The sequence below is a fragment of the Sorex araneus genome, chromosome 10, assembly GCF_027595985.1.
Source record: "Sorex araneus isolate mSorAra2 chromosome 10, mSorAra2.pri, whole genome shotgun sequence".
Classification (NCBI taxonomy): Eukaryota; Metazoa; Chordata; class Mammalia; order Eulipotyphla; family Soricidae; genus Sorex; species Sorex araneus.
The window spans coordinates 48,411,867-48,434,962 of NC_073311.1; the positions used below are offsets into that span (position 1 = coordinate 48,411,867).

The 23,096-nt window shown below is 52.8% G+C and overlaps 1 protein-coding gene across 4 annotated transcripts in view; it reads left to right on the forward strand.

The window, feature by feature from the left end:
- Positions 1-23,096, forward strand: part of ABTB3 (ankyrin repeat and BTB domain containing 3) — a 246,842-nt gene that overhangs the window by 163,717 nt on the left and 60,029 nt on the right. For all 4 annotated transcript variants that reach the window (XM_055118420.1, XM_055118419.1, XM_055118418.1 and 1 more), the window contains exon 4: positions 19,859-20,011. In XM_055118420.1, coding sequence (XP_054974395.1) covers positions 19,859-20,011 — 153 coding nt within the window. The remainder of the gene's footprint in view (positions 1-19,858; positions 20,012-23,096) is intronic.

A 23,096-nucleotide genomic window follows, 5' to 3' on the forward strand; every position in this document is an offset into this window, starting at 1 on the left:
GGCAAACACCCTACCCTCTGTGCTATCACTCCAGCCCCTGTTACTATTATTTTTAAATACTTAAACTTCACTGTGTGTGTGTTTTAGTGCTGAGCACTGAACTCAGGGTCTCATCCATGGAAAGCATGTCCTCTAACCACTGAGCAATACCTCTGGACCCTCAAAAAAATTCTCATTATTAATTTTTAATGTTATCAATTGGTATAAAATGCATAAAATGAAAGTCCTCAATTTTCGCCAATACTGGCTATGAAAAAAAATTTTCTTGTCTCTTTAATCTAGTTTAAATTATGTGTTTTCAATCTTGCTGATATTTTTATGGTCTTGAGGTACACAGTTCGCTCACCTCACCACCACCACAGTGCCCAAGCACTCTGCCCCCAGCCCCTGTGTCACCTCCTGCCCTCCTTATCCCTCCCTTCTCCTGTCCCCCCAATCTGACATTCTCTGTTCTGTACCCAAGTACCCCAGGTTTGTTACCAATGGCTGTTGCATAGACCTTTTTATTGTATTTTGCCCACATGTTCATTTTTATTTAGGCGACTTCTCACTCATCCAGGTGTTATCTTACCTCTCACAGCTTGTAGTGGGATCAGGTGAATTTAATTTGAATTAAATTTAAATCCATTCTAGATTTCCTGCAGTGACACCTCCAAACTTTACAACACTGATGATCCAGTAGTAGCACACCAGATTGGAGGGGATGTAAATGTAGAAGCCAACCAATCTTGACTAGCAGAATCATGAACACACAAGGCTTACTGTGTAACAACATCTTAGTAACCCCTCAGACAAGGACTTAATGTCTCCCTGGTGAGATAAAACAATTTGCACTAATTTTCTTCTAAGGAAATATATATATATTTTTTTCTTTTTTTTCTTTTTGGGTCACATCCAGCTATGCTCAGGGGTTACTCCTGGCTCTGCATTCAGGAGTTACTCCTGGCGGTGCTCAGGGGACTATATGGGATACTGGAGATTGAACCCAGGTCAGCTGCATGTAAGGCAAACGCCCTCCCCACTGTACTATCGCTCCGGTCCCAGGAAATATTTTTTGATCATTCTGTTAGCCACTTGTGGGTTTGCTTGAGGAGTGGTTGAGGAAATTGGAGACAATGACGGTGGGAAGGTAGCCGTGACGGTGGGATTGGTGTTGGGATATTCAATACCTGTAACAAACCATCATGAACAACCTTGTGAACCATGGTGCTTAAAGTATGGGGGAGAAAACTGGGCACTGGAGCCAGGTAACAGGGTGAGAGGTGCTATGTGGTGAGGGTGCCCCCAGACATTTGCTTACGGAGGGAACGTTTGAGCAGAGATCAAAAGGAAGCCGGCAGGAAGCCATGTGGGTATCTGAGGACTGATCTTGCCCGGCAAAGAGCCCAGGAAGTGCAGAGGCCTGCTTGGCACCTGCACGGAACAGCAAGGCTGGGACTGAACGGGAGAGGAGGGGAGGGGAAGCAGGGTCAGAGGTTGCAGAGCCCAGGCGCATGCGCAGGGCTTGGTTCTGGTCCACAAGTGAGGAGAAGCAGTGTAATGCTGACCAGAGCGGTTCGAGCTGCTGAGTTGGGCTCACTGCACCGGCTCCTCCTAGGGTGCTCAGCAAACAGCCTGTGAGCCCTGCCCTGCCCCCAGGCTGCGCCGCCCTCGCCACCTTCCCATGGAAGCAGGCAGCAGCCTTCTAGCAGCTCAGCTCCTGCCCACGTATGCCACGCGCCCCGGCCCTTCCCGACCCTGCCGTCGACCCTGATTTGTGGTGGTGCCGCAGATGGTCCAGGGAGCAGCTGGTGTCGGGAGAAATGTGGCCCGAATGCTGGTCCCGTGTTTGTTTCATTTCTGACACTGCCAGAGCCGAGAGCCTCTAAGGGTCACTGAGATGTGTTCTGGGCCCCTGGCCAGGTCCCGGATGTGACTTCAGCTCAGGTTTTACCCGAGCCTGATTTTCATCGGTGTTCGTGATGTAGAATTCGGACCCTATGACAACTAAAAATAAACCAACATTCAACCTGTTGTAACCACTTTACTTTGTCGCTAGAAAAGCCTCATTACCCTTGCACAGAATGAAGAGAGGAACACACCAGGATTTAAGCGTGGGTTCAAATTGTAGTCACTGATTCGTTCAACACGCATTCATCCCTTTGGAGAATGTGGAGGGAGGACCGGAAGAACCAGGCTTCTCCTGGGTGTGAGGGACACAGCTGTTCTGGGGATCAGGCCCATCAGGACATTCACATAAAATGTCATCTTAACCAGAGTCCTGTGCAGTTTGGAGAAGCACGAATGAGTCGTGCTCTCCCAGTTGGGGTACCTCGAGAACATAAACCAGACCATTGTGATGAAAATGATTTGGAGGGGCCAGAAAGTAGTACAGTGTATAGGGTGCTTGCCTTGCATGCGTCTGACTAGTTTTGATCCCGTGTAGGGTCACCTGAGCCCCACCACGAATGATCCCTGTGGACAGACCCAGGAGTAAGTAATGAGCACCACTGGGTATGGCTCACAAACTCTCTCTATGGAGAGACTGGGAGATGGCACAGTGGTTAGGGTGTATTGCTAACATGTGCCTGATGTAGTTTTGGTTCCTGGTACCACACGGTCCCCTGAGCATCACCAGGTGTAGCCCTGAAGGCCCCTGAGCGATATCTGGGTGGCCCAGGAAATCTCTGGCCTTGCAGAGCCAGAGCGTCACAGCCTCCTGATGCCCTTGCGTTGAACCACCAGCCTGGGTGGCTGCGAATCAGCAGTCGGGCCCTGGCTTGCTGCACCCCACTTGGGAGGACCACCCCTCCCCAAACAAATGGCATGCAGTGATGGGTTTGTTTGTTTGTTAAGATATAGGGAGTAAGTGACTATATTGTGGGCTCAGTGGGTTTGGAGGAAATCCCGTCCCCTGGGAGATGGCATTGAATCTGGGTCTTCATAGGAAAGTAGGACCTATCTACAGGGAGAGGGCAAAACAGGGGGATAAAGAGAGCCACAGCAGGCTCAGAGACGGGCAGATGAGAGCAAAGCCCGTGGTTCCGGAACGGACCAGCATGGTGGGGCCAGAGCCTAGGGGCTGGGAAGATGGGGGCGAGGAAGACAAGCCTGAAAGCCTGACCGTGAGTCATGAGGCCACTTGATGAATGACCCCACCAAGGACTTTTATCCAAAGACCGCATCCATCCTGATGGCAACGGAAAAGAAGAGGGCGAGGGAGGGGAACAAAATTAGGGAATGGTGTTGAACAGAATGCAGTGCTCCTGCATGCAAGGAGTCTGTATGAAGCGGTCAATCTGTGCTGTTTGAGTGCTGGATTAAGGGGCTGGGGGGGTGTCAGAGTGGTCTGGTACAACCCCCCCCCCCATGGGATCGTGAATTGCCGTGTCCGGGATGTCCCCAGAGGACAGTTCAGCCCTCGAGGCGTCTCTCTCACCCCGCAGAGCTGAGAGATCTTGAGGTCTGAGATCTGTTCCCTCGGGGCTGCCGCTGCTATTTCTCCCTTTGCCCCTCGGGGACTCCGTTGCCAGCGCAAGTCTTAATTCAGATGCAGCTTTTTCACAGTTTCAAAACGGCCGTCACTTACTAAGCACGTCCCAGTGCGCTGAGCAAGGCTGCAGCCTACCTGTGACCCCCCCATTTCCAGATGGGGATTCGGAGACTGGGAGACCCCTGTAACTTGCTGAGTGAGCTGTGATGGCTGATGGAGTTAATTAGCAGCACCAGAATCAAAGCCCAAAGCTGTCTGACCCCAGAGCCCGCACGCTTGGAAATAGCTACCAATTTAACCTGACAAACATTTATTTAGCACCTATTTTTATAGGTCTGGGAGAGAGGGAATTCCCTGAGATGAAAAGCTCCGTTAATAAATTCAAGGGCCTCCTTGGTCTTGCGATTTGGTGCAGAGCAGTCAGCAGCCAAGCTTTGGGATGCTGGTGGACTTGGCTTTGGACTTGCAGCCTGGCTCTTCCAAAAGAGGAGGCTGATCTCCAGTTTGGCCTTGTTCCTCTCTGGGTACCACTGAGCCAGCGCCCGAGAAGGAAGGCTTTGCACGCTGCGAGCACGGAAGAGGTGGAAGGTATGGATAGGACCGGTGCCTGTAATCAGATTTGTGTAGAGCTTCCCCCCCACCCAGCAGAAAGGGGGTATAGCGGACTGAAGGGTTGGAGAGCTGCCCAAGGGAGCCTGCGCGGGGCGTGTGGGTGCAGGCGCTCCCCCTGCAGGCAGTCTGTGGTATTGCCTCAGTTTTGCGGGGTGTTGAAAATGGGCAGACCCAGAACAACAGATCGATTGATTCACAGATCTATTATTGATTATGTATTAGCAGATATATCTTCCTGGCGGTGTTTTTCTTAACGAAATGTTTAAATTGGTAACAAATTAGATTTTTTTAAATTCTGGATGTGCAGGGAGAGACCGGAATGAAAATCCTCTAAATCATTGTACTTCTGTGTCTGTTACATTTGTCATCTCACTGGCCCTATGGCCAGGACAGCTAGGCGTCCTGACACTCAGTTGGTGAGTGAGGGAGCTAGGGTTAGGTGTCCTCTCTGCCTCATCCCCTCGCCCGACACCCACTTCTTATTTAGCATGAGCAAGCCGGATACCCACCACCTACTTCCAACCAGAGTTCCTGTATCCTGCAAAAATGCTCCCCTGTCCTGCCTAGGGCCTCATCCTTCTTTACAATCTGCCTCGGTTCTTCCAGGCCCATGGACTTGGGGGTGAATTACTCTGCCTGGGACTGACCCCAGAATTCAGGCCTCTCATTGCTGACTTGCAGAGCAGTTACGGAATCCACCTGAGGAGAATAGACAGGCAGGGAGGGGCGCACATGGTCCCCCTCTCCACCGCACGGACATTCTACATGTGTACATGCCGAGGGTCACTCTTAGGTCTGACTGGACACAAGTCCTCTCTCAGTGGACCAGAGTCCAGCTCAGCAAATAGCCCGTGGGTTTCATTTGACTAAAATCACAGGCATCCTTCCTGGTTCCTATCATCCATCACTTGCACATTCAGCAAAATGTAAAATTGCGAACATCTAGTCCAAGAAGTAAATTGTACATTCATTTTCTTCTCACGCACGTGGAAACCCCCTAAATCTGTTGAATGACAAAAGGGGTCCTTTGTGTTGGCATCAAAACTCCCTCTTTTCCTCCCAGCCTCTTTCTTGATTTTTAAGGCTCTCTAGGTTTTCTTCTTTCCCTTTATTTCCCCCCTCCATTCTTCTTTTTTTTTTTAAGTTTTCTTTTTACTAGGAAATTCTATCCTCTTTTTATATCCGACCTTTTCAAAGAACCTCACCCCCATTCCTTTTTGAGACTCTCTTATGCCTGGGTTTGGGATCCCCAGACACAGAGAGACCAAGTCCACACACGATCATGCAACAGCAAAGGAACTTGATTGCTAGCTCGAGGCAGGGTCCAAGTTTCATCCAACGCTGTGAAGTCTTGACAAGGATCCCGACTCTAATTTCAGAGGACGTTATGTAGCATATGGTTACAACTAGCTACTCATTCTTTATGGTTAACAAAAGACTGGCACTAACGTTGCTGAAACAGTACATGGCAATTGGTTGAGCCACATGCTGTCCAGGGACTTTCTGGTTGGCTAGTTTTGCATTGTTTGAGCCCACTTGCTGGGCCCAGGAACTTTCCAGGTGAGGTCAGGTTGGCTAGTTATGCATTGTTTGGTTTCTGGGAAACCGAAACTGTCTCAGCTCCAGGAACTGCACGTGAGGCCTAGCTGATTTTTCTCATTTCTGCTCCTGTCATGGCGTTGCCATTGCTTATGGTGGGGCTCATCTCCTTTCCAACTCATTGCTTTTGCACAATTTGAGGCAGATGATGTTTGTCCAGTCATCATTTATACCCGGGTTAACCCTGAAGACAATTTGAGTTAGACTCATAGTGAGAGTTAGATGTTACTGCTACACCAAGCAAGAATGACAATTCAAAAGGGGGAAAAAAAAAAAAAGAAAAAAATATTCTCATCAAGGAAAATCACTATACCAGAAAAATCTCTTCTAAGGTTTGTTACTATAATTGATTATAAAATTCACTTTGAGTTCCCTGGCCTCCAAGAAAGGGAAATAGGCATCATAGCACTGGCCTCATCTTATTTAAATACACATACAACATCATCACCGAAGAACAAAACTGTTCACAAAGGATCTTTTGTGATGAAGGCAGGTTTAGGGTATGGCTGGTGCTAGATAATCTTGAAACTTTGTGGTGATTGGACTCACCCAGGGAGCCTTGAAAAAAAATTATAACCAAGTCTAGGAATGTTGGGTCTGTAGTAGGAGCAGCTAAGGTCTTTTCAAGCCACGTGGTCAGCTGTGACTTGATACATCAGCGTTCATTATAGCAAACCCCGCCCCCAGCCCAGGGAATATGGGAACCAGGGTCTTTCTCTGCTTAAGCATGTCATGTGTATGTTTAGCGTTCGTGCCACCCAGCCTTCTTGCTTCCCAGATAAGTGACAGAAGCTTCTCAGAGTTTAGTGGTTTCATCAATGCTGGACTCCTCATGGGAGCAGATGTACATGCATGATGGTATGGAGCCTTTGGTCCCTGAAGACTTAGGATCAAGCTTCAGCTCTGCCCCATTAGGAAGGGCCTCTGGGATGCATCACTGAGTCTTGCTAAGCTTCTTTTGCCTATCTGTAAAATCAGCATGATAATAAACGCCCCCGGGGTTGTTTTCATGATTAAACAGAGTGATATCTATTTAAGCTTTTTCTCACAGAGCCTGAAATATTGGCAGCCCTCAAGAAATGGTGCATACTCAAAGAATTCTGAGATGATGATGATGATGATGTAGATCATGGTCATGGAAATACTAGATCAAAAATTCAAGGTTCCCGATAACTATCATCGCCCACTTCTAGCACCCCAGGATCCCCATCTGAACTTAAGCAGGACATCCATTAGCACAGGTGGCTCTTAGCCCTAGGTAGCTATTTAAAGTTAAATTCATTGACCAGAATGAAAATGGGATGTAAAATGCCATATTTCCAGGACTCTGTGGTCCTGTGCTAGTTGTGCTGTTGGATAGAATGTTGTCCTGGTAACAACAAGTCCTGTTAGAGGCTGTTTCATAACTTTCCCCCTTGTTTTCTTGTGTCAATACTCTTGTTCTTCACTTGTTGCAAAATACCATTAAGCTAGAAGAGAAGATTCTCTGGTCTCCTAATTCTCTCAGTACACTGGAGGCTCCCGGGGCCTTAAGGATGTGCAAGCGCACAGCTTGTTAATAGCAGACAGCTCCAAACCAGGCTTCTGAATTAATGCACAAGTTGTTCCAGGTGACCACAGAGGCCCCGGGGTATCAACTGTCCTAAGTCGGTGTTTTGCAAAGAAGGGTTGTGGTTAATCAGGGCCAGGGTGTATATCAATCCATCCTGCCACGCTGGAAAAATGCAGGGGAATTTGAGTTAGGCTTCTGACTGAGAACAGCTGTGTCATTTTTTATCGATTGGGCTAGTCGAGATGTGTTCAAAGCCATTGTTAGTGAATTTTTACAAGGTTGATAAACAAATTCAACTTCCAATGCCACAGTTTATTCCTTTTAAATGAGAAAAAAATAAAACCCACACAATTTAATGTAACAAGTATTTCTATTGGAATTTCTGGGAACAAATAGTGTCTGAAGGTCAGTAATTCTGTGTTTGCGCTATGAAGAGAGTTTCGGGGGGGGGGGGGACAAGGGAGGTAGCTCACAGATCTGGGGCACATGCCTTGCATGCCCAAGGCCCCTTGATGTTCAGTCGGTACCACATGGTCCCCTGAACTCTACCACATGTGGCTCTGGTGCGCCCCCGCCCCACCCAGGCACTGCTGGGATGACCCCAAAAGCTCAACAGAGAGCTGGTATTAACACTCATTAGACACGGAGCCCGTTTGCTAATAACCAGAACCATGAATTAAATACCTTCATTCCGCAGATAATGAAACGGAGGCACAGATGGACTCTAGGTTTGCCTAAGGGTGCACAGCAGTTCAGAGAAACACGGGCAGATACTGGCAATGAACACCCTGGCATTCCCGGGCAGCAGTAGCAAATGCAAAGGCCCAGGGGCATTGGAGGTGAAAACACAGCTTGGTGTAACTGGGGCTGAGCTGGAGGAGGCAGACAGGAGGAAGCTCGCTCTGGAGAGGCAGGAAAAGACCGTAAGGGTCCTGCCACTGTGAAAACGAATTTATATGCTCCCGATACTTGTATTTCCTCCCTACACTTAGAAATGCCACTGAAAACATCTAAAATCCAAAAGGTATTTGCAAAAGAACTTGCAGAACAGATCGATCAAGGCCTCTGTTGTGAGGGTGCAAAGTAATGAGAGAGCTGTTCCTATTTGCTTAGAAAGTTAATAAAGATTTTTGGCTTTGGGGCCATATCCCAAGGGCTTACTCTGGGCTCTCTGCTCAGGGACCACTCCTGGCCGTGCTTGGGGGACCAATAGATGCATCTCCCCAGATCTCCAGGTCCTCTGAGCCAAAGATGGGGGACGGAAGGAGGCTTTAGACCGAAATGATGCGGTTGGCAGTGGCTCTGGCTTTTCTCCTCAGTCATGGCTGCGATGTGCTCATGGGAAAGATGCAGGCAGGAGGCGGGGCTTGGGGGGCTGCTGGGGGCTCGTGGCTCCTGGGGGTCCAGGTTCTCAGGGAAGCGAAGGGGAAAGTGGGGAGAGGGAAGACGAGGTGGAAGCAGGTGCAGCTGCTCGTCACCCGTGAGGATGCGGCTATTAATCATGCATGTTTCTGCTCGCCTGAACCGCCTCGGACAGTCTGACCATTCACGACCCTGCCCATCTCCAACCCCTCTGTTTAGAAGACGGGATGGAAAAGCGAGCCACAGTGTTGGCCGGCTGCGTGCCCCTGACGGCACTGTGGCGAGAAATGACGGCTCCCCGGAGCCTTCAAGCCTTGCTTCATCTCAAGGAATGCACAGAATCGTCTCAGAGGGGTCTGACTTTCACTCTGCCCGAGACTGGCTCCTGGGGACCAGGAATGACTTGTTTGTCTCTAAAGCCATTGATCTGACCCCGGTGCCTTTGTGACTCCTACGAGCTGTCTGTGTCTGTGTATCTTCCGGGGCACTGCAGCTTATCGGGTGCCCTGGTGGCAGTGGGTGGGTGTAGAAAGAGGGAGCTACAGCCCTGTGCTTGGGTGCCACTGCTCCCGGGATGAGGGATCATCGAGGGAGGCTCCCCTAAGCAGTGTAGCCAGTGCTCCCGGCATGCCACACCAAAGGCAATTAGCTGCAGTCTCTCCTGCCGTGCAGGAAGTCCGTCATTTTTCCTCCCAAGCCTCCCTCCAAAGGTCTGAGGCCACTGCTTTCCTCGATCCCACTTAAATGTTACTCTTGTCTGAAATAGATTTCATCGCAGCTTTTTTTTAGTGTTTGACTAAATACCTTGTCCATGACCCAGCCAAGTTGACACCCAAAAATGAGTCACCCTGGGCCGAGGAGATGGCACAATGGGCTGGAACCATGGGTGACCCATGGGTGGGAGGCCCCAGATCCACCACCAGCACCACCGGGTCCCAGAGCACCACTGGGAGTGACCCCTGAGCCCTGAGCTAAGAGCGGTCCCCAAGCGTCACCTGCGATGGCCCCAACAACAATGGATTAACCAACCTGCGTGGTCTTAAAACAGTTACATTCCTGGAGTGATGCTGAGCCTTGGGTCTAGACGACAGCTCAGACAATGGAATAGTGCCTGGTTCTGAACAAACTCCCAGAGACGGAAAGATTCCTTCTCACCGGAGGGTTGGAGCATGAGAGAGGAAGGCTGCTGGGAATGGGATAAACACAGAAATCGCCCACCAGCTGCTCCTGCAGTCCCTCCTGGCAGCCTGGCACCGGCCAGTGAGCGTAGCTCAGCCAGTCCGACATCCTGGCCCAATTTGACCCCTGAGGTCTTGGTTCCATCCTATTGTCTCCTGGGCTCTCTCTTACAGTTCTCTCATTCTCCTTCAACCCACATTCCACCCCTGAAGCTTAATACTAGAGCTCGCCCTTCTGATTTCTGGCTGAGTCACCATTACTCATACATAGCACGGTCCGTAGAGAGATCGGATCAGCGCCGACCTGGTAGCGCATCAGAAATGCAAAAGTTCAGGTCTTGCCCCAAACCCACTGACTCAGAACCGACGTCCTCCCAAGATACACATTCAGAAAGCACCAACTTCCACACAGCCTCTCGCTCCCTGCAGCCCCGGTGGTCTCCCTTGGCACAGTGGGGGTGTGAGCAGCTCTGGCCATCTCCTCCCTCTGCCATCACCCTGGCGTTGGTGCCCGTGGAAACGGCGAGGTCACGTTGCTCTAGAAACCAGCCATTAGACCATGCTTCACTCCCCGCGCCTCTGCAGTTAGAACTTCCCCAATCACAGACACAGAAATTCCTCTCCGGCTTGAGAAAAGCTCGACAAATAACGAAGATGGGGAAAAAACAAACAAGCACACTCAGGGCCACGCGATTTCTAAAGGAGACTCACAGCCACTAAAGAGGGCGGCTCCCATCGGAAAGGCGACCATAGGAACATTGCTCGGGAGACCAAGGCTTTTTCCTTCGGCAGCAGAGGGAAGGTGGAGAGCTGCTAAGAACAACCTTGGAGGCTAACACCTCAGGACAGTTAAAATAAGGGTCAGGAGGACTGCCCCACGGCTTGATAGACGATCTCATGCGCTAGGGGGAAAGGTAGCTGGGATGGAGAGAGGAGCACTGAATAAATGATGGTTGGAGGGATCGCTCGGGATAGTAGATGCACGTTGAAAGTAGACTATGGACCAAACATGATGGCTGCTTGTTACCTGTGTTGCAAACCATAACAACCAGAAGGACAGAGAGAGTAAGAGGGATCGTGCCTGCCAAAGAGGCAGGAGGTGGGAAGGCGTAGGAGTGGGGGGAGGGATACTGGGAACATTGGGGGTGGGGAATGGGCACTGGTGGAGGGATGGGTACTTGAACGTTGTTTGACTGAAACACAATCATGAAAGTCTGTAAGTATGTCATTGTATCTCATGATGATTCATTAAAATAAAAAATGAAAGAACAACCTTGGAAAAAGTAGGGAAAGGGATATATCTGAGAGCCTTTCAGTATCTGTATTGCAAACCACAATGGCCAAAAGGAGAGAGAGAGAGAGGGAGAGAGAGAGAGAGAGAAAGAAAGTGTCTGCCATAGAGCCAGGTTCTGACGGGGTACAGGGGTGCAGTGACAGGAGGGAAACTGGGGACATTAGTGCTGGGAAATGTACACTGGTGGAGGGATGGGTGTTGGAACATTGTATGACTGAAACCCAATCATGAACAGTTCTGTAAGGGTCTATCTCACAGTGATTCAATTAAAAAAAAAATTTAATAAAGAGGAACCTTGGAGAGATGATAGCATGGAGGCTTCGAGCAAGCAGCACACAGTGGCTCTCTGCCAGGTCCAGAAGTCAGAAGTACAGAACTAGGGCCAGAGAGATGTACAGCAAGGAGGGCACTGGCCTCTCGTGCAGGCGGCCCCGGGTGGATTCCCCCAGCACTGTGTATGGTCCCTCCAAGCACTGCTTGGAGTGACCCCTGAGCACCACTGGAAATAGCCCCCAAGGGAAAACAAAACAAAACACAGAATCGGTCTCCCTGAGTGGAAGTTGGGGTGTTGGCAGGACTCCAGGAGAGATTTTGCTTCCTGGCTGTGCTGAGCTCCATGAGGTCACCTGCATGCCCTAGCTCCTGGCCCCTTCCTTGCTTTATTTATTTTATTTTATTTTTATAAAGTTGTTCACAATAATTTATTACATCAATATTCCAACATCAATGCCACCAGCATTATACCTTCCCACCATCATTATTCAAATGTTCCCACTGACACCCACACCTGCCCCAAAGGCAGATCCTAAATAATTTATTTTGTATTGGTTGTTATGAATCACTGTATCACTGTATCACTGTCATCCTATTGTTCATTGATTTACTAGAGTGGGCACCAGTAACGTATTTATTCCTCCCAGCCCTGAGATTTTAGCAGCCTCTCCTTACTCGTCTTTCCCAATGATTGGAGGCTCTTTTTTTTTTTTTTTTTTTTTTGCTTTTTGGGTCACACCCAGCGATGCTCAGGGGTTACTCTTGGCTCTGCACTCAGGAATTACTCCTGGCGGTGCTTGGGGGACCATATGGGATGCCGGGGATCGAACCCGGGTCGGCCGCATGCAAGGCAAACGCCCTACCCGCTGTGCTATCGCTCCGGCCCCGATTGGAGGCTCTTTTAAGGTCAGGGGAATGAGACCTATCATTACTGTTTTTTGGCGTAGCATATATGCCACGGGTAGCTTGTCAGGCTCTGTCTGTGCAGGTGGGATACTGTCAGTATATATATATATACATATATACATATATATATATATACACACACACATACATGTATATATGTATACTCTATGAGAGTAGTATATATATATATATTACTATATATATGTATATATTACTCTCTATGAGAGACTCCACGCCAGGCTGTTTTTACTCGGGGCACCCCAGTAAAAACTCACCCGCCCCAAGGGACCCAGCCCCATCAGCCAACCTCCACTACCCAACGGCCGCCACACTCCAGGCCACTTTCCAGACCCGCAAAGCGGCCACACAACATATTATAAGACAATTCCTATTCACTTTCCATAATTACCACACCATATTTGATGGAGTAGGCAACAAATCATAGAGAGTTATATATTGTTATGAATAATCTGCTTAAAATGATGCAAAGAGGATTCCTTACAGGAAAGTGTGTGAAAATTGTTGTATTGCACCTTGGAGACATTAAGCCCTTGTAGAAGAGATTACTAACATGTTGTTACAGGTTGAAGCTTGTGTGCTAATATATATATATATATATACATATATATGTATATATATTATTATCAAGGTTAGTTGCCTTCTACTCTATACACCACCAAATGTGGTGTGCTACTCTTGGTACATCAGTGACATAAAGATGTCACCCCAGGAATTCTAAAATTTTAAATAGAGTGATAGCGCTGGAGTTAAGTTTTTAACTGGATGGTGACTTTGGGGTCGGGAGGCATCTCTGCAGCCTGTTGCTCTCTTCGAGATTTATTTGTGAATCTCTGGATCGTGGGTGGTTAATGAGCTTATGTGGCACCAGAGGCAGTTCGTGGGAGTGACTTCCAAGCTCCCGGAAGCACAGTGAGATGGGGGAAGGTCAATCACAAAACCCGCATACCTGGGTTTTTCAGCAGATTCATTCTCCTGCGTGAGGAGGAGCCTGTGGAGATCCGCCGTGAGCATGTGGGGCTGGCTTCCAAGCCATGGAGCCAACCTCCTGGTACTTATTTCTACTATTCTTGGGTGTTAGTATCCTACTCTGTTATTTTTATTTATATTCCACAAATGAGCGCAATCCGTCTATGTCTGTCTCTCTCTTTCTGACTCATTTCACTTAGCATGATACTTTCCATGTTGATCCACTTATATGCAAAGTTCATGACTTCATCTTTTCTAACAGCTGCATAGTATTCCACTGTATAGATGTACCAAAGTTTCTTTAACCAGTCTTCTGTTCTCGGGCACTCGGGTTTTTTCCAGATTCTGGCTATTGTAAACAGTGCTGTGATGAACATATAAGTGCAGATGTCATTTCGACTGTACTTTTTTGCTTCTCCGGGATTATATTTGCTTCTCAAAAAATTAGAAAGTGAGCTCCCATTTGACCCAGCAATACCACTGCTGGGAATATATTCCGGAGAGGCCCTGATATTTTTAATGAATCAAAGGGTTAATCTTGCAGTGGCCACAGGAAGAAACCCGGGGTGGGTGACGGTGGGAGGAGGGGAGAAGGGGGAAGGGCAGGGCCTCCTGGGCAGGGAGCCTTCGCTCTCGTTTGCTTCAGCCCCCAGACACACTGTCTGCAGTCCTGATGGCTTAAACGTGGACAACAGCGCTTACCGCTGCTGGCTCCCACCTTAACGGGGTTTAATCCCAACATTTTACAGAGCCGCGGGCACCATGCATTAAACAACAAGCTTCTCCCGGGTCGGGAAGCTGAAAGGGTCAGGACCAAAGTGTTCGTTAGAGGTTAGAGGTTGGTTTTTGCTGACGTCTCACCGCGCCGCGTGCAGATACTCTCTCCCTTGCCCTCTCTCCACGTGGCTGCCCCCTGTCCAGACGCAGCCCCTGTGTCTGTGTCCTCCAGCCCACATCCGACAAGGACACCAGGAGTGGCCCTCGGCTTCCCAAGCACCACTCGGGAAGGCGCACCACCTGGGCTTGGTTTTGTTGGTTGGTGTCTGTGTGGGGGCCACATCTGGCAGCGCTTGGAGCTTACTTCTGCATCTCGGTGCTCAGGGATCAATCCTGGCAGTGCTCAGGAGTCCCGATGGGCAAGACAAGCACCACCTTTGAAGGTGCTGGGGGTTAGGGCTTCCGCCTGCGAGTGTGGGAAGGCACAGTTAACTCAGATGATGGGCCACTGTCTCTAACCTGGTGAACAAGGTGGTCCCAGGGTCCTGCAGATCACAGGGCCCTCCAGATGCCCTCCCATGAGTGCTCGGGCCACATTCCTTCCCACCATCCCCAGCCTCACCCCAGTGACCCCATTAATAGTGACAGGAATGGTTTCTTTGGCTGCTGTGTCCATAACCAGAAACTTTACCGAGGCTGTGGGGGGCTGGGACAGGGGCTGGATACGTGTTAGTGACACGTATTTATTCTCTCACACTCCCGGAGGTCACTAGTCCTAAATCAGCTTTTTCCAAAGTCATGGCCAAGCTCCATCAGCCGTGCCACTTCGGGAGCCAGGTCCTGGCTTTTCCAGCTGCGAGCACCCCATGCCTTGGCCCGTGGCCCCTTCCTCCAATTCTGACACCCGCCAGTCATGGGACACTTGCTCCCAGTGCCCTGTGTCAAGTCCTCCAGTTTCCCTGCTCAAAAGACCCCTGTGATTGCTCCCCCATATCATCCAGAGGACTCTTCCGGTTAATTGAAGCACACTGACAAACGGTGATGACCCTTTGTCATCACCATTCACAAGTTCCCAGGACAAGGGCCTGAAGTCCTGGGAGAAACCTATCAGCGGGACAGTGGCTCTTCCTCAGATGTTTTCCTGCTATAAAAGCGAAGACGATCCTAATTGGCTCCAGCCTCCCTCAAGGGAGCCGCAGTGCTCCTCCTCTTTGCCTCAGGGCCTTTGCACCTTCACCACTACTCACACATCCTTGAGCTTCTGTCACCACCCGACTCTACCCCAGCCCCCTTGCACCAGCCTCATTTTTTTTTTTCCACAGGGGGTGAGGGGGCAAAAAACCAGTGCTCAGGGCTTCCTCCTGGCTCTGCACTCAGGACTTACTCCTGGCAGGCTCTGGGGACTATATGGGATGCCAGGGATCAAAACTGGTCAGCGTCATGCAGAGCAAAACTTCTTACCCGCTGTACTACCGCTCTGGCCCCAGCCAGCCTCCATCTTAATTGCTCCATGATTGGCTTGTGCTCTGTCCCTGCTCCCTCCACAGCTGTGGCTCTGTGAGACCAAAGACACCAGCTTCTCCATCCATCTGCAGCCCCGGCAGTGAGCCTGAAGGACGGATGCGTGCAGGCATGACGCTCACGGACAGCATTTCCTCAGCTGCACAGCCCCTGGGGCCTCTAGGCTCACGTGTGGCTCAGTATCCCAGAGACCTATGTGCCACTCAGCAAAGCTGTCCGTGGCCCGCGGCTGCAGGCTCTAGGCGAGTCCCATTTCCCTGCTCCACTCACTGGACATTTCCCGAGCCCGGAGACGGCTGCTGGTCCAGTCAAGTCCAAGAACTCAGGGCTGGCCATCGTGGAGCGGTTCGGGGCTGTGCTGGCATGCCCTCTGCTCGGGATTCAGTCCCGACACCACGTCCCTGAGCGGCACCGGGGGGGATTCTCTGGAAACCCCGAGTCCCACAGGGCCCGAGGAGCACATCCTCGGACCCTTGTATTCAGTCACCAGCCCGGTTGGCTGAGAGTTGCAGGAGGAGACCGCCCCCTCAGACCTCCTAACACTGCTTGGAATCCCTTCCCCGACACAGAGAGAGAGAGAGACAGAGACAGAGACAAAGACAGAGACAGAGAGCGATTCAAGAGCTTTAGAGCAGGAGGAGCTGCTGCATGGGGCAGGGTCGACCCACGGCCCCCCACCTTGATTTTGTGACCAAGGCTTTCTGGGAACACAGCCCCATTCTGCCTTGTCAGGGCAGAGCTGAGGTGTGGGGCCGGAGAGTGGGTTTCAGCGGCTGGTCCCCAGAAGCTCCAGTCTATAGAAAACGTACTGCGGCTTAACGCATGGCACGCCCAGAGCATCGATCCTGATTTACACGGATTCTTCCAGTGATGATGTTTTTTTAATTTCTGCCGTAGTAGAAATACCAGCGATTTCTGTTTCCATGGGCTCACAGATGCTGGGAGTGAAAACCATTGCTCTCACATACCGCCAGACCCTGAGGGGAAAGCCTTCAGAGCCCCTAAAGCAGACTACCCCCACCTCAGACCCCCCCCCCCACGCCACTTTGCAGATGAAACACTTTGTTTTTTGTTTATTTTGCTTTTTGGGTCACACCTGGCTATGCTCAGGGCTTACTCCTGGCTCATGCACTCAGAAATTACTCCTGGCGGAGCTCAGGGGACCATATGGGATGCTGGGAATCGAACCCGGGTCGGCCGCGTGCAAGGCAAACGCCCTCCCCGCTGTGCTATCGCTCCAGCCCCTGCAGGTGAAACACTTTGCACAGACAACCAAAAGGTTTGCAGAGCAGCTCTGGCAGATGAGGGCTGGAATCAGCCAGTCGCTCCCACCCCACAGAGACCCCGTAAACACGCAGCCCCAGATCCCCGGGGGGAACCGCCCCATTAGTTCTAGCAGTTGCCCTCATAACACTCTCTCTCCACCACCGAGTCAGGAAAGACACACCTGTCTCTTTGTCCCTCCCTCTCCTACTTGAACTTGAAACCTTCTGGAAACTTCCTGAGCTGCCTTTCTCTCTTAACTCTGTGGGAAGTCCATTGAGACCTTCTCTTTCATCCCACAGCTTCTGGTCCCAAGCCCCAGGCCTTCGCTTTGAATGCTGGAGGAGTGAGTTCAATGGCCACTAGCCTGTTAGACTTGAGAGTGTCCCCTCTGCCCTCCTCGGGCTGCCCAGTCGGGGGTGATCAACTGGCTCGCTTCCAAATTCCCAAGGAGGCTGATGTCGAATGCAGATTCCCGGCATCCCTGGTCCTGAGGGGTGGGGGAGCCTGCCTTGAGTCTGATCCCTGGCACCACCTCCCGTGCCATCCCTGTGGCACTGCCACTCGTGATCCCTGGCAACGCAACACAGTTGAATGCTGGCTAACTGCACAAGTGTGTGCAATCTGTCATCAGAACAACAATAGGAAAGCAAAGTAGCGGGGGGTGGGTGGGTTGTGATAAAATAAATAGAATGAGAAACCTGGGTACCTGGGTATCACCCAGCACTGGAGCTCTGAGAGCAAAACCAAGATCTGGGCCTCTCTCTCTCTCTCTCTCTCTCTCTCTCTCTCTCTCCCTTTCTCCCTTTCTCTCTCTCCCTCTTTGTCTCTTTCCTTCTCTCTCCCCCTCTCTCCCCCTCTCTGTCTCTCCCTTTCTTTCCCTCTTTATCTCTCTCCTTCTCTCTCCCCCTCTCTTTCTCTCTCTTTCTGTCTCCCTCTTCCTCTCTTTCTCTCTGTCTCTCACACCTTCTCTCTCTCTCTCCCTCTCCCTCTCCCTCTCTCCCTCCCTTCCTCCCTGCCTCCTGTGATTCTGATGCAGAACATGATCCGCAAAGCACTTCAACAAACTTTAAGCTCCTTCTAGGCGTTAGCACTCCAAATAACTTAAGAATGCTGTGGCCAGAACAAAAGGCAGTTTCTTATTGGTTTCTTAAAATATACATGGTCTCTAGATGGAGAAATTATGTAGGGAAGAATGCAGTTTCCCGCCCTCACTCATTCTCTACTCTCTCAAGTCAAGGCCCAGAATGCTTTCCATTCTGTGCTCTCCGTCTCCTCCGAAAGAATCATCACAAGTAAGAGTGGTTTTCCTCTCTGACTCGAGCAGATAAGGAGATTTTTAAACGAGTTGCTGGCAAAAGAATTCACGAGCTTATAAACTATCGAGGTCAGAGTGGCGAGGAAACGGCAAGAAGAATTCATAGAAAAATTCCAGCGACGGCTGGGATCCTGGGGTTCAAGGTTTTCTTCTCGTGCTCACCAGCCGGCTTCATGCAGGTGGGGTCCAAGGCAGCAACGCTTCTCTCCGTGCCTCTGAGAGCCCCACTCCCCCGGCCTGGTGTCTCTCTCCCAAGACTGCAGGCCAGGGGCTGACTCGGGCCACTGCAGAGAGGAATTTCATGCGGAGGGCCCGGGGCAGCTCTCCTCTGCAGAGGTGCCCCGAGGGGAGTTCTCTGAGCCCCCCACACACATTGGCTTCAGCTGGGGTGGAGACACCAGTGCCAAAAACCAGTCCCGCCCGCCTGACCGTGGACTCCAATTCAGAGTCAGCCGCGTGTGTTTATTAAGTGCCTGATTCGGTTTGGGTGATGGACAGGACGAGGCGGTGTGGGCGCCGTCAAAGCAGCAGACGGATGCGGGCAGATTCCCAGAGAGGCCGCCCCACAGGCCCACAGTCCAGAAACCCCACCCCACCCCCGCCCACGTCCTCCCCGTAAGACACTAGCAGCACTTGGTGTGTTTGACAAACGCACTGTTTGATGGTCTGTTGAGGATGCGCCACCCCCAGCCAGCGTGGCTCTGGCCTGTGCTGAGCCAGGTGCAAACCCAGCTGTTGACCAGATCGTGGGGCAACTGCAAAGGCCCTGGGAAGGGGATTCCAGCGGGGGAGGCGGGGCAAGGCGGGGGTCTCTGGAGCAGTGTTTGGGAAGAGGTTTGAACTCTGGCTGGAAGCATGGGGGGAGGGGGGATGGAGTTTCAGAGGCCGGGAGGGCTGCAAGTGGGGGTGAGCCTGGGGGGCCATCTGCCACCGCCAGAGCAGCACCCAGGAGGGGAGGCGCAGGTGCATGCTGGGAGACCGGGCCTGGGCACATGGGCATCACATGGGGTTTACACGGAGCGACTTCATCTTCGTGCACAGTCCTCACGGGCTCCAACGGTGCATTCAGGGGCCCTCAGGAAGCGGGTGTGGCCTGGGAAGCCAAAGGCTCTGTTGGGTATGATTAACACTGGACAGAGAGGTCTGGCGGTGGACACTGGGACCAGCCACTCAAAGCTTGGTTGTGCAGCCCAGGCTGGGGGTGGCAGGTAGCCCAGGCTCCGGGGGGGTGCCCTGTGCTGCCTCGCTGGGCCTCTGTCCTCCTGACCCTCGGGGTCGGCCAGGGTGGGCTGCTTTCCTAGAGCCTGTTGGCAGACAGCCCCTGGGGCAGAACTGTGTCCTGGGGGAGTTCCAGAGGGGGGAGGGGAGCTGGCTGGGCGTGGGAAGGGGGGCAGTGTGGACACTTTAGGATTGGGCCCAGAATAGGTGCCCCCAAGACTGATCACTGCCCACTCCACCCCCGGGGTGGGGGGGTGGGGGGGGCAGGAGGTATCTATTGGGTTTTCTGCCAAGCACCCAAGGCTGTGCTTGGGGCTTTAAATGACTCATCCTCCCCTTCCGTTCACATGATCCCCCGTGGAGCTCTTTCTTGCAGAAAACGGTCCTTCTGTCTCTGCCACACTAGCCCCGTTTTACAGATGCAGAGACTGAGGCCTCCAGATTCGGGGGAGCCTGCCTCGGGGTCCCCCGTGCACTCGGGATGCCTCCCCAGGTCAGGCAGGAGGGGGACCTCGCAGAAGGGGGCGGGGCCCGCCGACCACCCCCCACCTCCCGCTCACGCGTCTCCGACCCTCCCCCCCTGCAGGCCCTTCCTCGTGCTGCCGCCGCTGATGGAGTGGATCCGGGTGGCCGTGGCGCACGCCGGCCACCGCCGCAGCTTCTCCATGGACAGCGACGACGTCCGCCAGGCGGCGCGGCTGCTGCTCCCCGGCGTGGACTGCGAGCCGCGCCAGCTCAGGTAGGCCCGGGCGGGCGGGCGGGCCGGGGGTCCGGGCGGCGCGGGTGTGCGGCGGGCGGAGCGCGGCGGCGGGGCCGAGGGCTCGCCTGCTGGGAAGGACCGAGCGGCGCGTGGGGGCAGGCGCGCGCCCGGACCCGGGCCTGGATCCCGGGAGGGGCGAGGCTGCGCGGATCTCGGTCCTGGGAGACGGACGTGTCTTCTGCCCAGTGTCCGGCGCCCCCTTCCCCGCGCTCCCGCCCTCTCGCCCTCTCCCGCACCTCCCCCGCCCTCCCTCGCTCCCCCAGAAGTCAGCTGTGCTCCTTAGTTTTCTAAACAGCGCACCCAGCTTTTACGCGTGGCCACCCCTCATTTACCTGGCGGCCCGGGCGCTCCAGCAGAGCGGGAGTGAGACTCCCTGGGATCCTCACGTGGAGGGACGCATTGGGGTTCAAAGCTGAACAAATTAAAAGGAAAATAATTCCTTTTGCTGAGTCAGTACCTGGCTCCAAACGCACAAAGCTCAGAAACCTAGCGCGCGCGTGTGTGCTCATGCGAGTGTGTGCCGCCTGCTTGCATACAGTGTGTGTGCTCATGTGTGTGTGCACCACCTGTGTGCATGCACGTGTGTTCATGCGCGTGTGCCTGCCTGAGTGTATGCCAGTGTGCACTCATGTGTGTATCCACCTATGTGCATGCACGTGTGTGCACACCTGTGTGTATGCACACATCCGTGCTCATGTGTGTGTGCCTGCTCATGTGTGTGCATGTGTGTTTAGGTGTGTGCATGCACGTGAGTGCACTTATGCATTTGCACACACATATGTTTGCATGTGCTTTTGTGTCACATACTCTCCCCAATTCGTGGTCGGAGAGTAGGTGGGAGAGCGCAGGTGGTCACTTACCCATTTGCAAATCCTCTTCCCATCCGATGCCGCCTTCTAAAGCTGGTGTCATCCAATCTTGGGACTCCTCCAGGACCTGATGGGGACGGGCAGTACCAAACATGCCCTCCCCCGGATGCCTAGAGGTGCCCCTCAGTCCAAGAGCAGGCAGAGGTCATCTAGCTGGTGTTTCTGAACGCTTCCCTGGCGTCGGGCACTGTGCTAAGTACTTCAAGGCATCCTTTGGTATCAGCTCTCGCCGGACCCCCAGGGGGTCACCGTCACAGCACTGCTTTACAGACAGGGGGCCCAGAGAGCTCAGGTAGATGCTCCCATGTGCCCCAATCTCGAGTTCCTCCCTGGCACTGCATGCTGCCCAAGCCCTGGGGCTCCCACCGGGCTGAGTACCACAGTGCTGGCCCCTGGGCTTCCCGAGTACTGCTGGGTAGGCCCCCAGCAAAAGATGCCCAGGCCCAAGGGTGAGTACGCAGCAGAGCCAGAGTATAAAGGCAGCCCCCCGACCCAGACCCCTAGTTGTCCTTGCCCTCTGGAAGTCCACTGCCTGTGCCCCCTTGCCCTACGCCTCGCCACCTGGAATAACAGCCACTCTCGGGAGAGGCTCAGGGCACCTGCCGTGAGCCAGGTGTCAGCCCCAGCAGAACTCTCTCCCATCTGTGCCACATTCAGGAGCCCCCACGGGGCGGTCGGTGGCAGTGTCCAGATGATGCTCTGCAGGGTGTGGGCCATCCCCCGCCCACCAGCCCCCACCCAGCCCTGCTTCCTGGGGTTGGCACCCCAGCTACACACTCATCCCACCTCCCCTACTCCCTGTCCCCAGCTCCCCTCTCTCGTGTGACCTTGAGACTTCAGCACCCTCGGGACTGCTGGTGGTGGGGTCAGGTGCATCCTGAACGCTGGCTGCAAACCCACCCTTGCTTGTCCTGCTCTCAGCAGACCCCACCGCTTGACGGGAATTGGGGCCCAGAGCTACCTCCGTGTGTCAGCTGTGCGGCCTTGGGCAACTTCTCAGACGGGACCTTCATCTCCCCAACCAGTGACCTAGAGCTAGTGAGAGCGCCCCCTCTGGTCAGCGCAGGCACAGAGGGCGGGGGGAGGGGCGGGGGGGGGGAACGTGTTGGGCCTGGCCCAGCCTTATCTGTAAGGAAGCCAGCATCTAGGATGTAGAGTTGGTTTGCTAGCGCCACCCGGTCCACCTCCAAAGGCCTTGAGGGAGACTCAGACTCGGGCTGCGTCGTGCTGCTTTTATTTTCTGGGTCTGTGTCCTACTACCCTAAATGCATCCAGTCTATCTGGTTCTTTATTTCTAAGGATTGCCTTTATTTTTCTGTCATTGTTCTCATGGCTTCGGGGAGGCAGCGGGGGCAGGCGGGGCGGCAGTGTGGGGGTTGCACTCAGACCACACCAGACATGCTTGAGAATCACCCCGTGTCAGGCTTAGAACCCAGAGCATCTCACATGCTGCTCATGGGTGACTGCCACTTGAGCTACATGCGTGGGCCTTGAGTGAGGATTTTATTTTTAAAAAGAATTTTTTTTTGGGGGGGAGGCATAAGGGTGGGAGTTTGTTTTTTAGGCCACTCCCAGTGGTGCTCTGTACTTACTCCCACCTCTGCGTTCAGGGAGCACTCCTGGTGGTGCTCCATATGCCGTGCCTGAGCATGAACCAGGGTCGGTTGCATGTGAGGCAAGTGACCCAGTATACTGCCTTTCCAAGCCGGCCTTGTAAGATTCTTAAAGGCTTAAAACACTTGCTCTGGGATACCTCGACACACATGTGTTAGCCAGGGAAAACGCTGCAGGCTCTGTCCGTGGTCCAGTTGGAAATTGTCTGTCCAGCCCAGGCCCCCAGAGAGAGCCGGCCTCTGCCCCTGCCTCTCCTCCACCCAGCCCGGGGGTGCTGAGAAGCCCTTGGGCACAGCTCCCGGCTCTGTCTTCTTTCCCTGCACGAATCAGTGGCTCCAGCTCGGAGCCCCGCCTCCCAGTGAGACCCTACTTGTTTGTCCGGTGACCAAGTGGGATCCACTGACAGTCCCGCCGAGGGTGCCCGTCCCAGTGTCCCTCCAGTCGGAGGCCGCGGCCCTGGACCTCGGGAAAAAAGCTTCACCCCTGACCAACCAGAGGGACCCATGTCACGCCGGGGCCCAAGGTCTCGTTGCCTCTGCCGTTCTAGGCTATTTTTAGTCATTTGTCATTTCAGATGATTT